Below are 12,930 nucleotides of genomic sequence, written 5' to 3' on the forward strand. Positions count from 1 at the left end.
TACCTAATATTATTATTGCTCCTGTACCTTTGTGGTTGTCCCAGCATAACTGAAGCAGCACACTGCTACTCTGAAGAAGTTGGACAGGGCTCAATCTCACTAATGTTTTAAAGGCAAAAAATGAAGACTGAAATTCACACTTCTCATCTATGCAGGTGGAATTACAGAAGAGCCACAGAAACTAGGCAGTCTGCAAAGTGCTGTTCCACAGAGATGATTACAGATCTCATATGAGATGATACAAATCTCATCCCATTTTTCAAACAGGATTTTTCAAATGGGATGACGCTGTTTTAAACTCTTTACCTTCAGAAGAGTCTGAATCTTTCTGCTCAGAAACATTATTCTTGTTGCTGTTTGCTGAGGAAGGAGGCACCTGCTGTTCTGTTTCCTCCTCTTCTTCCGAGTCCACACTACCGTCATGATCTCCATTCTCAAGATCGCTTTTTGATGAACTCTCTGAGGTCTGAGATGCTCCAAACCTGTATCACAGAACTCAGAATTAGGAAAACCCTTACGTCATCCAGCTCATCTTTCACCTGCTTCCTCCCTGCCCCAGGCAGAAAGCAGAAACTGTCAAGTGACAGTGGGCGCTTCTTTAGATATTTCCACTAAAGACTCTAAGGGCTTTGCTTGTCAAAATGCATCTGCAGAGTTGTAATCAGAAATAAGTTGCAGCGACATATTTGGGCTGGAGACTGATATGAACAGACAAAACAGTAGCAAATGAGAGGAATACTGGTATGGTATCAATTGTGTGTATTAGCAAGACAACCCATTTTTTAGTGCTAGGCAAACAGACATCAAGGTCTTGACCACTTTTTCTGTCTCATTTGATTATATTTTCAGACTTACAATTATAGAAGTGACTTTATTTAGTAACTGTCTATATAAAAGAATTTAAAATTTTTAAATGATTTGCAATGCCAGAGATGCACCATGGGACGTCACTCATTGTCATGCAAAACATTATTTTTCTTCATTTGGCATTTTGAAAAAGAATATTCTGTCTATTATCCTCAGTCTTACAATGCTTTCAACATTGTCCCAACATGAGGAAGGAGTAAGTTCTAAGTATTTCAAACTGAGTTTTTATTTTTATTTTTTTAAAAATCTTTGACAGTGGAATCACTAATTAGGTGCTTCTGTCATCGCATTCCCTCAAATTTTATCTTTTCACATTCAGATCATCAGCTCTTTTTTCAGAAGTGCAGCATGTAAAGCACTGTTTTGTGCCAGAAAAAGGCTTCACAGCACATAAATAATAAACAACTAAGCATGTACTTAACTGAAACGTACAGTTTCATAGCATTTGGAAAAAAAAATTGATCTTTCATTTTCACCTTACCGTGTTCTTGATTTAACTTGGGTTGCATAGGTTATCTCCTTCTCTTCCCAGATATCTTCTTCCTCCTCATTATCATCAAATTGTTGGATTCGTTCATTGCAGCAGGCTTCAAAGAGGGAAGCATTGGGCTGAAACAGTATTATAAAGAAGTCAAATTTCACTCACTCTTTGGAAACAGAAACAAGAACTTAGATTATAAGCAAGTCCATAAACCAGCATTTGTACACAACTAGTACCATGAAGGTGTTTGTGCTTATTTCATTTTACATCCCAAGCTGTGTAACAAGCAATGCTCAGATGTGCAAGAGTAATAATAGCACAGTACACTCAGAAGCAGCAAGCCCTTGATACATCAAGAAAGGAACAGAACAGTCTCACCCTACAACACTTCCAAAGTAGGAGGAACTCCTGCATGTTGCTTCATAGCTGTTCTATTATATGAATCCCTTTGCATCCCTCACAGTGGTAGGGATATAAAGTCACTGTAGTATGAGGGCTGGAAAGAATTTCCTTAAGAATAGATTCACAAACTGACCACCGTGGAACTTAGAGATTAAAGCAATGCAATCTGTCCCACTCGGGCTAAAAATCCACAGTGCAATTTGTTTCAGTGAGTGCATTCTTCTTGACAGAATTACAGGGAAGTTCTACATATGAGGATACTTAACTCATGCACACACACACACCCTTCAAAGCATATAACCTTCCGTTCTGGAAATGGCAGTTTTTTAGACACTGGTAAAGTGAGGTTTCCCTGTAAGTATAAAAATGATCTGCCCATTTGAGCTTCCCGGGATCTCTGAATTAAGGGATAGACTAAATGCTGTCTTCCAGACGGTGCACAGTTCAAATCAACAGCTGTATTAAAATTCCATCACACACACAAACTGTCTACTAAGGGAAAAAAAAAAAAAAAAAAAAAAACAAGCTAAGATAAGCCTCTCAATAACAACTGGTGGCTGCAGATTTAGCTGCCAATTTCACGAAGAAATCAAACTTTCTGTATCTATAGAGCACTGCCTACAGCAGCCAGAAGGGGGAAGAAAAACTCTTCATACTACTGTTTAAGTGAAAAAGAAAGTATGTTAAGACCAAGAAAACCTAAGTGTTAGTATTGACTAAAACAAGCTTCAGTCAGGACAGATGAGCCTCGAATCACCTCTTTTAAGCCACTACCCAGCTTCTTCAGTAAGTATTGATTTTGGTCAATAAAATGCAAAAGACAAGAAACATCATGGCAATATTCAGACCTGTAAGAAAGCCAATTCCCCATTTGCATATTTTCTTAATTGGTGTATGGAAAGATTATCAAAGTGAAAATAGGGACAACAGAATCACACTGCAGAGAGAGAAAGATTCCTCCAATGTAAAGAGTGCTACTTTTGGAGATCCTCATCAACATAGGGAAATTCTACAAGGGTGCATTTAATGCCCCGAGTTCCTTAACTGGATTCAGCTACCAGGGCACCTTTTACCAAAACAACCTAACAGTTATTTTAATTTCAAAATAACAACAGCTGATTCAAGCATGAACTAACTTGCCAGAATCCATCCTGTTAAATAAATATCCCAAAATACCCACTTACACTGTCATCATCTGCATCTATATTGAAGTTTATCTCTGCAATCCTGTCAAAAGGAGCACTGCAAAAAGAAGGGAAAGAAGCTTCAGTGACGGCATGGAGTAACAAACAGCACTTTTGCAGCCCCAGCACAAGACCAGGAGACAGCTAACCACAGAGATACTTCATATAACCACTCACTGCCTTCTGTGTTTGTTCCCTCAATATTCACCGCTGTATTAAATGCAATAGTTTCCTTTCCTGAGATAAAATATTATTTATTTTTGAGTATTTGAAAAAAATGTACGATATTCATTCCTAGGTCTAATTCAATACCTGAGTGGAACCTTTGGCATTATCTCGTTGATAAGGTACGTAGAGTTTGCATGGCTACCACAGCAATGTCTGCCTGTTATTTTGCAGCTCTTATGCTACATATGCGGTGTAAAGGCCATCTTCAGATTTTTCACTGAACCTCTCCAGCTGAATCAAAGTTTATACAAAAAGAAAAAAAAAAACAAAAAACAACTGAAATGATAAATAATTAAAAATAGAAGAAGCCGCATCCAACTGCTCTGGATTCCTGTACTACATTCACCAAGAATTTCACTAGGTTCTTCAGCATGAGGCAAGATCCAGATTTGGGACTGAATCCGGCATGGTGGGCATTACTAAGACATGTACACTGCAAAAAATCATTAAATAACCCAATTTCCAATCTGGACCTGTGTGTGTGTTGTAAGAACAGCAGAGGGTGCTACAGGTCAAAAAACTCCAAGCTACCAGCACAAGTTGGGCCCATGCAATATTTTTTCACTGTATCTAGTTATCTCTATGTTCGGACAGTGTTATTTTCCTTTAAAGAAGACTGATTAGTAAAAACCATTGTTGTGCAAATCACCAGGACACGGAAGCATGATTAATACTTCTTAAAATATTAATGTTAACTGTCAAAGTTTTCAACAGCTGGAAAACAAATGATGCAGAGCACCATTCTCAGAAGGCTCAATACTAGAAGTTTTGTAGTATATTCTCCTTTCCAATTGCAAATACGGAGAAGTCTAGCACATCTGTTACAGACTTCGTTCAGTTTCATGTTCTGTATGTACATGAGTTTCCTTCAGCAGCTATTCATATAATTTAACCCTTCCTTTCCACTTACACACAAGTTCAATATTTGCTGTCGTCTGGTAAGATTTTTTATTTTTAATGTACAGAACTAAGTAATCCATATTCAAAGAAATCTCTCATTCTAGTCTGGAACTTATTAGACTTATTAAACATCTTGACATCTACAATGCTCAGAAAGCAAAGACAGACTCTAAAACCTTCCTCCACATTAGAATTACAGCTCCCAACTGTTTGGCAAACACAATGATGCAGTTCCTGAGACTGTAATGACCTCAGACTCTCAGAGCTAACAAAAATGGAAGGCCATCAGGACAAGCTACTTTGATTCATGCTTGAAAGCAACTCTGTAGCAGCTAAACTATTTCTACATTGTCATTTTATTTAAGGTATTTCACAGAGCACAGTAGTTGCTAAAAATAAGGTCTTTGCAGGACCAGCAAAAGAATCCTCAATAAAACAAATCTGGAGCAGCCACAGAGCAATAAGGCATGCCCAGAGCGTTCTGTTCTAAAAGCTTCCTGCTTCAGTCAGAATTCCAGGACACCAGGATCCTACAGATTTTGCACAGCAGACCCCAACATTTGCTGGCCTGTGAGTATCAACCCTCAGGACGTTACGTACGGCAGGTACTACCACCTACTCCCTCACTGCCACCTTGGACAAACACTTCTTGTGATTGAAACAAACACTGCCACGAGATGAAAGTGAATGGAAAAAGCTGAGAAGCTGAATGCTATGCTGGGTATCCTCCTGGAGCACTATTCTGCCAATAAATGTAATACTAAATGGTTACAGCTCTCCAGTATGGACAATCAGGATAATTACAGTCCCAGTAACTTCCTTAGCTTGGATTTTTAAGGTGAGAAGACAAGCTGCAGTTTTAATTGTGTTACAGCAGTTCTTCTATAAAAGTAGCACCACTTTTAAACACTGAATTCAGAAAGTCATGTAACACTAAATCCACCTGTATCTACCTTCTATTAACAATTACTTGTTCCTGCCTTATCTACATTTCCATATTCATAAGTGAAAAAACGGTTAATTTTTCTGTGGACTTTATCAGAATACCATTATTTTACTCCTACTTTCAATAAAGACTTAATGCCACTCGCAAATATCAGTATAATTCCCTAGAGTTAGCTCTAATGCTTTGCTTTTTGTGCAGCTAAATTTATTCTAGAACGTGGCCGGGTAATAATTGCATGTTTTATTAAAGTGTTACTCATCAAAATGAAGAAATATTTTTCCTTGGTTCTACAACTGACATTGTAGATCAGAAAAAAAATATCTATAAAAATCTATAAAGGTATATAAAAAGAGCCACTGTGAATAAAATGTTAGATGTTTCCGGGCCATTGATCAGTCTCCTGTTTGTTTCAAACCAAAGACGGTATACAGTGAGCTTCATTTTAAAACCTGAACCACAAGAAGAAAGCTTAGATGCAAAGAGGTTTAAATGCTCAACATAAGCCTCTTGAAGTTTTATAAACTTACTTTATATTATCATCCTGGTCTGCAAATTCCTCATCGTTAAAGCCAAACTGATCCACAAAGTTAGCTGTCATCTGCTGGATCTGGTACTCAGAGAAGGCCTGAGCAATGGAACCCAAAAAGAGCTGTCAGATAGCTGTCCAGTGATATTCAGTTAACCTGGCTGAAAACACGTTTTCTAAGAAAGCATTAAAATAACAGCAAACTGATGAACTTTGAGAAATCACCTATTCCAATCCCCTTTCTCAAAGCAAGACCAAACAAACTTTTACAAGTCTTGGACAGATGCTTCTCTGATCTGCTCTTAACTTCTTCCAAAGAGAGTTATGATTTTTTTTCTAGGAAATCATTTGTTTGCTTCATTATTCTATGTGTTACACATAGAACATTGTATTGGTTTTTATTCATTTGTTTGTTTTCCCGATGAACATGAAATTTACCTTGCAGCAACTTAAACCCATAATGGACATCGAGAAGGTATTTCTGGTTTCCCACAGCAGCTTGGGTCCTCCGTTCTTCAGCCTGCATGCAGGATAATTGCCCAGATCTTCTTTTGGTCACACTCTTGCCTACTCATCCATGCCTCATTCTCTATGTATGAAAAGGATTGATTCTGCCTCTAAACAGAATCTTATGCTTGCCCTTATGCATTGTATATTTCTGTCAGATCACTCCTCCTATTTGGAGGATAATTCTGAATACTTGTAGTTGGCCCCCTACAGCTACAGCTAAGAAATTCACACACATCCTCGCAGCACGACTTTGCCATGACTCCACCACAGGTGATGTGAAGTACCCTTGTTCCTGTCTGAGGAGTTCTGCCAGCTCCTGTCAATATTTTTATTAACACTTCTCACAATAACAGACAAATTTTTCACAAAAGCAATGCAATTTCCCTTTTTTAATGAGCATTATAAAGCAGCACAGGAAAAGAAAAGCATTTGTAACATCAGTGTAACCAGTTGGAGTATTCGGACAAAAGAATAACTGTAAACTTTTTCAGCTCTTTTTAACCCTTAACTAGATTTCAGATTGAACATGTTGAATCTTCTATTTTCTGTTAATGTTCTTCATGTTTTTAGCATCAAAAATGGTGGGGAGGAGATTGCCTAAATTCTTCATCCTGAAAAGCAGCTTCCAAATATTTGATGACCCTTCATCAAATTTTGAGGAACCTGATGTCTTTGCTAAATCCCTTTGATTTCCTTCATTTCTCCTTAAGTCAAGGCTTTTTACTGCTCTTACTGCTACTGTTTAATGATCTTTACTTGCTAACATTCTAGTACGGCTCTTCCAATCTTTAATTGAAGTCTGTACAGCTCAAGAGGAAGCAGAACCCCTCTACCAGCTCCAATTCTAATGCAGGTGGGTGATGCAAACTACCTTGTTGGCTGGGAACTACACCGCTATGCCACAGTTCGTCTCCTACATCAGGATGACTCAACCCACTACTGTGCCGAGAACCAGGAAAGAGAGAAAAATATGCAGCGTCTCACAGGAATTTAAGAGACATCATGTATCTGGGACTTGGATGCAGTCTGAGCCAAATTTATTCCCAACTGGAGTCTAGATTGAAGCCTGCCATTTAAGTAACAATTCTGGAAAAACACTTAAGAGCTGAACACAGTGACAGTAAAATTCACGAAGCTGCTCTATAATAGGAAGGATTTAAGAAGAATCAGAGAAGGAAACTCCCCGGGAACAGCAAAGAACACACTGTGAACTCACCTGTTGGAGAGAAAGTTCATTGGGAAAAGCACTCTCAATATCTTCATCCTCACTGGAAGAGTGCAGATGGTGAGTGCTCACCTGAAAGGAGAAAAAATAAGCACAAAGGAAAACTAAGAAAGCTCAAATACTTTAATTCGAAAACACATAAAGACAAAACTCCCCAGAGGGCAGAAACTGTCCCAGTGAATGACACAGAAGCATGGTTTAGAGTTTACCAACACAAATGAGAGCTGCTGCTAGTTGAAGAACTATTACGAAACACATATATATGTATACATGTACGTATACGTTTACAGACACTCTGTCCTTGAAAGCATACTTCATATAATCAAGAAGAAAAAAAACAGCAGTATCACTTCTTTTTTATTAAAGAAAATCCAGAAGAGAGCAGGCCTATCTGAAGTATACACAGCATCACTGTTCTCACCAAATCCACTGTATTCCTCCTGTTTGTTTCCATCAGCGTCTCTTCTACAAAACTCTCCCATCTCCCTCTGCAGTCTTCAGGTAGCTCTGTAACACAAAGGTCACCATAAAGATTACCCCAGCTCAGAGAGAAAGGCTCAAAGCCAGTGAGTCAGCCCCACCGGTTACCTGGCAGTCTTTGGGCAGACACATAAACCTGCGCGTGAGCTAAGTGATGCATGCACTAAGTGCAAACCCAAAACACAGCATCGTATGGGCTGCTATGAAGACAGTCAACTTCATCCCAGCCAAACTCAGCACAGCAAAACAATGGAAAGAAATAACGACGACTTGTGAAACTTTCAGCCTTTACTGAAATATTTTGAAGTTATCACTTTTAACGTAGATATGACAACAAACCAAGTCGCTACACTATTTGATATGCTCATGAGAAGCCAAAAATGGAAATTCAAGTCATATTTGTAGTCACTGTTTCTGTTAATAGATGCAGATGAAAAATCTTATTTCCTTTCACACCAAAACTCTCAGATAAAATTAGTTCTCGAAAAATAGTCCAGTGAAGATATGATGGAAAGAGCATGAGTATCTCTGACACAGCAGAGGGGTAGGGCCTCTGTGATCACTTACTCTTGTCTCTCTCCTCCTCTCAGACAGGTATAACAATAAGGAAGTATATAAACACCAGTTATAAACATCACCCTAGAATGCTGTAAATGAGCATTCATAGGAACTATGTAAAAACCCACATGAAAAGAAGCATTCTTTAGCACAAAAAGATTACCTTCAGCCTCTGGTTACAAAACCAAAGTTCCAACAGCTTTGACATGAGTATATAAATACAAAGAGCAACTGAATTTGGTCTAAATATTTTTTTAAATTATGGGAATTTGTGGTATTTAATTAGTAATCCTTTTCATTACAAAAGGAACCCTCATGTAATACAATGCAATAAAACTTTTCCAAAAGGCCTGCAAGGATTATTTAATTAAGGAAAAAACAATGGAATGGAGAAAGGAGATTATACCTTTAATGAACTCGCTAATCTGAGTCTGCATGGGGCCCTTCTCCATGTTCTGTACCACAGCATTGGCTATCCGGGTGAGGTGGCCCATATTGCCTCGCCTCATTCCACCTTCTGCCCTGAAAGGAGAGAACAGCCAGTAGCAATATAACCAGACACCGAGAGTCAGATGGTCACAGTCATAACCAATTTCATAACCTAGAAATGCTGAGAGTTCCCCACTCCTGCAGTAGTTTGACTTATGTAAGCGTTACTACAAGCAGGGTTAACATAAAAGATGCTGCAGCTCCGAAGCAGCAGGAGCACTCTCCGTTCACGCAGGCAGGGCACAGGATGAGTTTACCCAGAAGAAATGAACCCTTCTGCATTTTTGCATGTATCGAGAGGGAAGAGATTATTCATCCAGTTTAGAATGCACTGCATACCCTCTGTAACTGGCTTAAACTTTAAGGTAATGTAGTACCTTTAAAGATGACTGCAGAGTTAAATATTCTGGTTATGATTTTCAATAATGGAAACACTGCAGTACAAATTTACATCCCTTCTACTAAAAAAGCTTTAGAGTTTTACTTGCAATTGAAGTATTTAGCAGATGAATTCAAGAGAACAGAAGAGACTAATCTGCAGCCATACGTTTTCTCCCTTACCAAAACCATAAGAAGCCAACACTAAGCCCAGGCAGTCTTTAAGCCACTGAGTTAGCATTGGTTCTCCTTCACTGGATAGCAAAGAAGGAATCCAAAAATTGGAGCACGAACGGCCTGAAATAATTCTGCTTTCCACAGTAGGCAAACTATTTGGGAAGAAACATGTAAACACCAGCGGCAGACCACTGGTAAGGAATTTCACAGTAACATGTTTAGAGCAGCATTTCTGGTTTTAAACTGGCAGGTGCTGAAAATAAGCTCAGACAAAACTCTGAGACACAACGCGATTACTCGATTGTAGCATTACGTGCACTGAAGTACACCAGATACTGAAGCCCTATTCAGAAATGATCATTTCTTAATGTAGCACAGGTGTATGCAAGGTTGACTCAAGCAACCACAAATAAAATTGGTGGGCTGGAATTAAAGTAAATAAAATAAAACCCTCACGAGTAGCATGACAAGAAGTTTCCAGCTAATGTTAACTACGTCTCCAGCTGTAAAACAAAGCTTTCTTTCCTAGATGTTAACAGAGCCAGCACATAATAAGGAATTCCATTTTTCCTTGGGAGAGGGACAGCACTAAATACATTGGAATTAATTTTGAGCTGGTGTGCTGTGCTCACGCCAATTCTTCTCTGTCCTTGCTCTGGGGATTTGTGTGTAGCAGTCACAGCTGACAGATAGAATAGAGCAAAGCCGTCAGCAAGAATCAGCTCCTTCTGACAACATGGAGTTACAGCAATATTTTTAAACTTTTGGTTTTCTTTATGACCCCTGCCCCTCTTGGAAAGTGCAGTCATCACCTCCTCAACATCTGAAAAGGAGAAGTTTCTACTGAAATCATCTCGGTCTTTCCCCTAATGCTGGAGCTGAACACAGCAGGTGAGGAGATTAGACCGTTTGGGAAGAAAACAAACAAACACCTGTCTTTTCTGTCCACATGTACCCACACCAAAACCCAGTACCCAAACCCAATACCAACTGTCATGGTATGTAAGTTCCTGTACCAACGACAGCCCTCTAACCTGCACCCCGAATTCAGGGTTTAGAACTATTCAAATAAAAGTTAACACCTGCAAATGAGTTTTCAGTGCTACGCTACAGCCTTTTGGATGCAGACTTGCGGCCATTTCTTTTGCACCCCAGCCCAGCAGGAGACAGCCCCAGCCCAGGGCCACGGCGCTGCCGAGTGCCCCAGTGCCACAGCACCGACTCCTCGGCCCGGAGCCCCCCTTGCACCAGGGCAGCTGCAGACAGCGGGTGCAGCAAGCGGAGGGGCACGCAGGCACACCTAGAGGCAAATCCCCCCTGCACCTCCTAAAGGCTGTGCCAAACGCCCCCACGAGAGCTCCGGAGGACAAAGTCTGCCGGCAGACGGGGTGAAGGCACGCAGCCCTTCCGAGAACAGCAGCACTCTCGTTTCTCTCTGTAAAAATGCATGTTTTTTCAGCAATCTTGCAAGCTTGGCTTTCTCAAAAATTTAAAGCAAGTGGTGACAGAAGCGGTCTACAGCAATGCTGTGTCTGTCTTAGGTTGTGTGCTCTGGGAGGACCAATCGAGCTTTTTTTTCTGAGTTGAGCAGTCCTTAACACACTGCTGGAATGTAGACAGCAAGCATGTAAAATTAACTTTTATTTCAACACCGTCATAAACTGCTATCAACCATACCACTCTTGGTGGTTACTACACTTACAGGAATAAGAAGGCAAACAAATATGTGCTACAGTAAGCTGCTATTTCCTATAAATATGTATTGATGACCAGAATTTACCTATTTTAAATTCTAACTACCGAGGCAAATGTACTGCAGTAAAATAATTACGTGGCATATGTAGACGTTAAGTTCCAGTAGTTACAAAGTCTTTTATCAAAAATGCAGGGAACACCTAAAACCAGGAGAACCCGAAGAGAAATTCCATGTTCCAACAGGAAAACGGATTACCACCATTCTCTCTGCTGATTTTTAAGAACTAGTTCCCAAGCTCTCATCTTGGAATCTCTGACCCTGGGGGTCCCAGGGCTTGACTCCATCTCCTCATCAAGTGCATACAATAATCTTTGTATGAACTCAAACTTCTTAAGGGACACTATCTGAGATACCTCTCTGTTAGCTCAGTATTAATTTTCACCACTAAGATTCTTTCCAGTGTGGTGACTGGAACTGTTTGCCATGAAATATGTATGAGTTCTAGTTCCCATCTAATTTAATGAGGAAAACTCTTAAGCAGGAACCACAGATATTTCTGCTACCTACAAAGCTGTGCACTATGACAGCTGTGCAATGAAACCATCAGCAAAATTTGTTATCAACTGCCCAAGGGGTTGCAGGCCTGACAGTGAGCCTAAAATAGAGTGGGACTACACTGAACTTTGAAGCTATAAAGAGCTAAAAACAAGGAGGAGGGACCAAAACATTCAGGTGGGCTAAGAAACAGGAGCATAGGTAATATTTTCACTTCAATCTGTGTGGTGGTGTTTTTTGATTGTTTTTTAATTATTTAGTTTTTACAGCATTCAGCATGAAATCAGCATTAGAGAAGGATCTGGGGGTGTTGGTTGATGAGAAGCTCAACATGAGCCAGCAATGTGTGCCTACAGCCCCAAAACCACCCGCACCCTGGGCTGCACCAGCACCGCGTGGGCAGCAGGGCAGGGAGGGGATTGTCCCCCTCTGCTCCGCTCTCCTGAGACCCCACCTGGAGCCTGCGTTCAGCTCTGGGCCCAGCACCAGGACAGGGACGTGTCAGAGCGAGGCCAGAGGAGGCCACGAGGATGCTGCAGGGGCTGGAGCCCCTCTGCTGTGGGGCCAGGCTGAGGGAGCTGGGGGTGCTCAGCCTGGAGAAGAGAAGGCTCCGGGGAGAGCTCCCAGCGGGCTGCCAGGGCCTGAAGGGGCTGCAGGAGAGCTGGGGAGGGACTCTGTGCCGGGGGGTAGGGGTAGGGCAGGGGGGATGGCTTTAAACTAACAGAGGGGAGATTTAGATTGGATATAAGAAGAAATTATTTACTACAAGGGCAGTGAGACCCTGGCGCAGGCTGCCCAGAGGAGCTGGGGGTGCCCAATCCCTGGAAATGTTCAGGGCCAGGCTGGATGGGGCTGGGGGCAGCTGGGGCTGGTGGGAGGCAGCATCTAAAAAAAATGCTAAAGATCTAAAATCTAAGCATTTTATACAGTTATAATATTAAATGTGCAGTCTAGGGCAAAAAAGCTTGCCCATCTCAGTTTCTACACAGCTGCTTGCTCTAGGGAAATTATGCACTTATGAAAAGAAAAAAAAAAAAAGAAAAAGTTGAAATGCTATGTAACATTTCTTGACAAAGCAAGAAAGAAGCATATTGTGTATTTGGGTTGAAATGTTATAAATAATAAAAACATTCATGCTTTCACATTATACACCTATCTGGTGAATTTGTTTTTTAACATGCAAATAATTGAAATCCCAAATCATAATCAAAATTAAAATCCATACACCATTAAATTGTAAATAATCCAAATAACTGAAAGTGTATTTCAAGTGAATATTCAACATCTGCAGCCCTAGAACAAGGCCTTCTGACCCCAAAATCCCTTAC

General features: G+C 40.4%; 1 protein-coding gene across 6 annotated transcripts in view; it reads right to left on the reverse strand.

Annotated features, from left to right (window-relative positions):
• Positions 1–12,930, reverse strand: part of PPP6R2 (protein phosphatase 6 regulatory subunit 2) — a 98,338-nt gene that overhangs the window by 15,751 nt on the left and 69,657 nt on the right. For all 6 annotated transcript variants that reach the window (XM_035569277.2, XM_035569278.2, XM_035569279.2 and 3 more), the window contains 7 exons: positions 8,714–8,829; positions 7,691–7,776; positions 7,261–7,341; positions 5,536–5,633; positions 2,935–2,992; positions 1,349–1,476; positions 307–482 (listed from right to left, as the gene is read on the reverse strand). In XM_035569277.2, the coding sequence (XP_035425170.1) occupies positions 307–482; positions 1,349–1,476; positions 2,935–2,992; positions 5,536–5,633; positions 7,261–7,341; positions 7,691–7,776; positions 8,714–8,829 (743 nt within the window). The remainder of the gene's footprint in view (positions 1–306; positions 483–1,348; positions 1,477–2,934; positions 2,993–5,535; positions 5,634–7,260; positions 7,342–7,690; positions 7,777–8,713; positions 8,830–12,930) is intronic.

The sequence above is a fragment of the Cygnus atratus genome, chromosome 1 (genome assembly GCF_013377495.2).
Source record: "Cygnus atratus isolate AKBS03 ecotype Queensland, Australia chromosome 1, CAtr_DNAZoo_HiC_assembly, whole genome shotgun sequence".
Taxonomy (NCBI): Eukaryota; Metazoa; Chordata; class Aves; order Anseriformes; family Anatidae; genus Cygnus; species Cygnus atratus.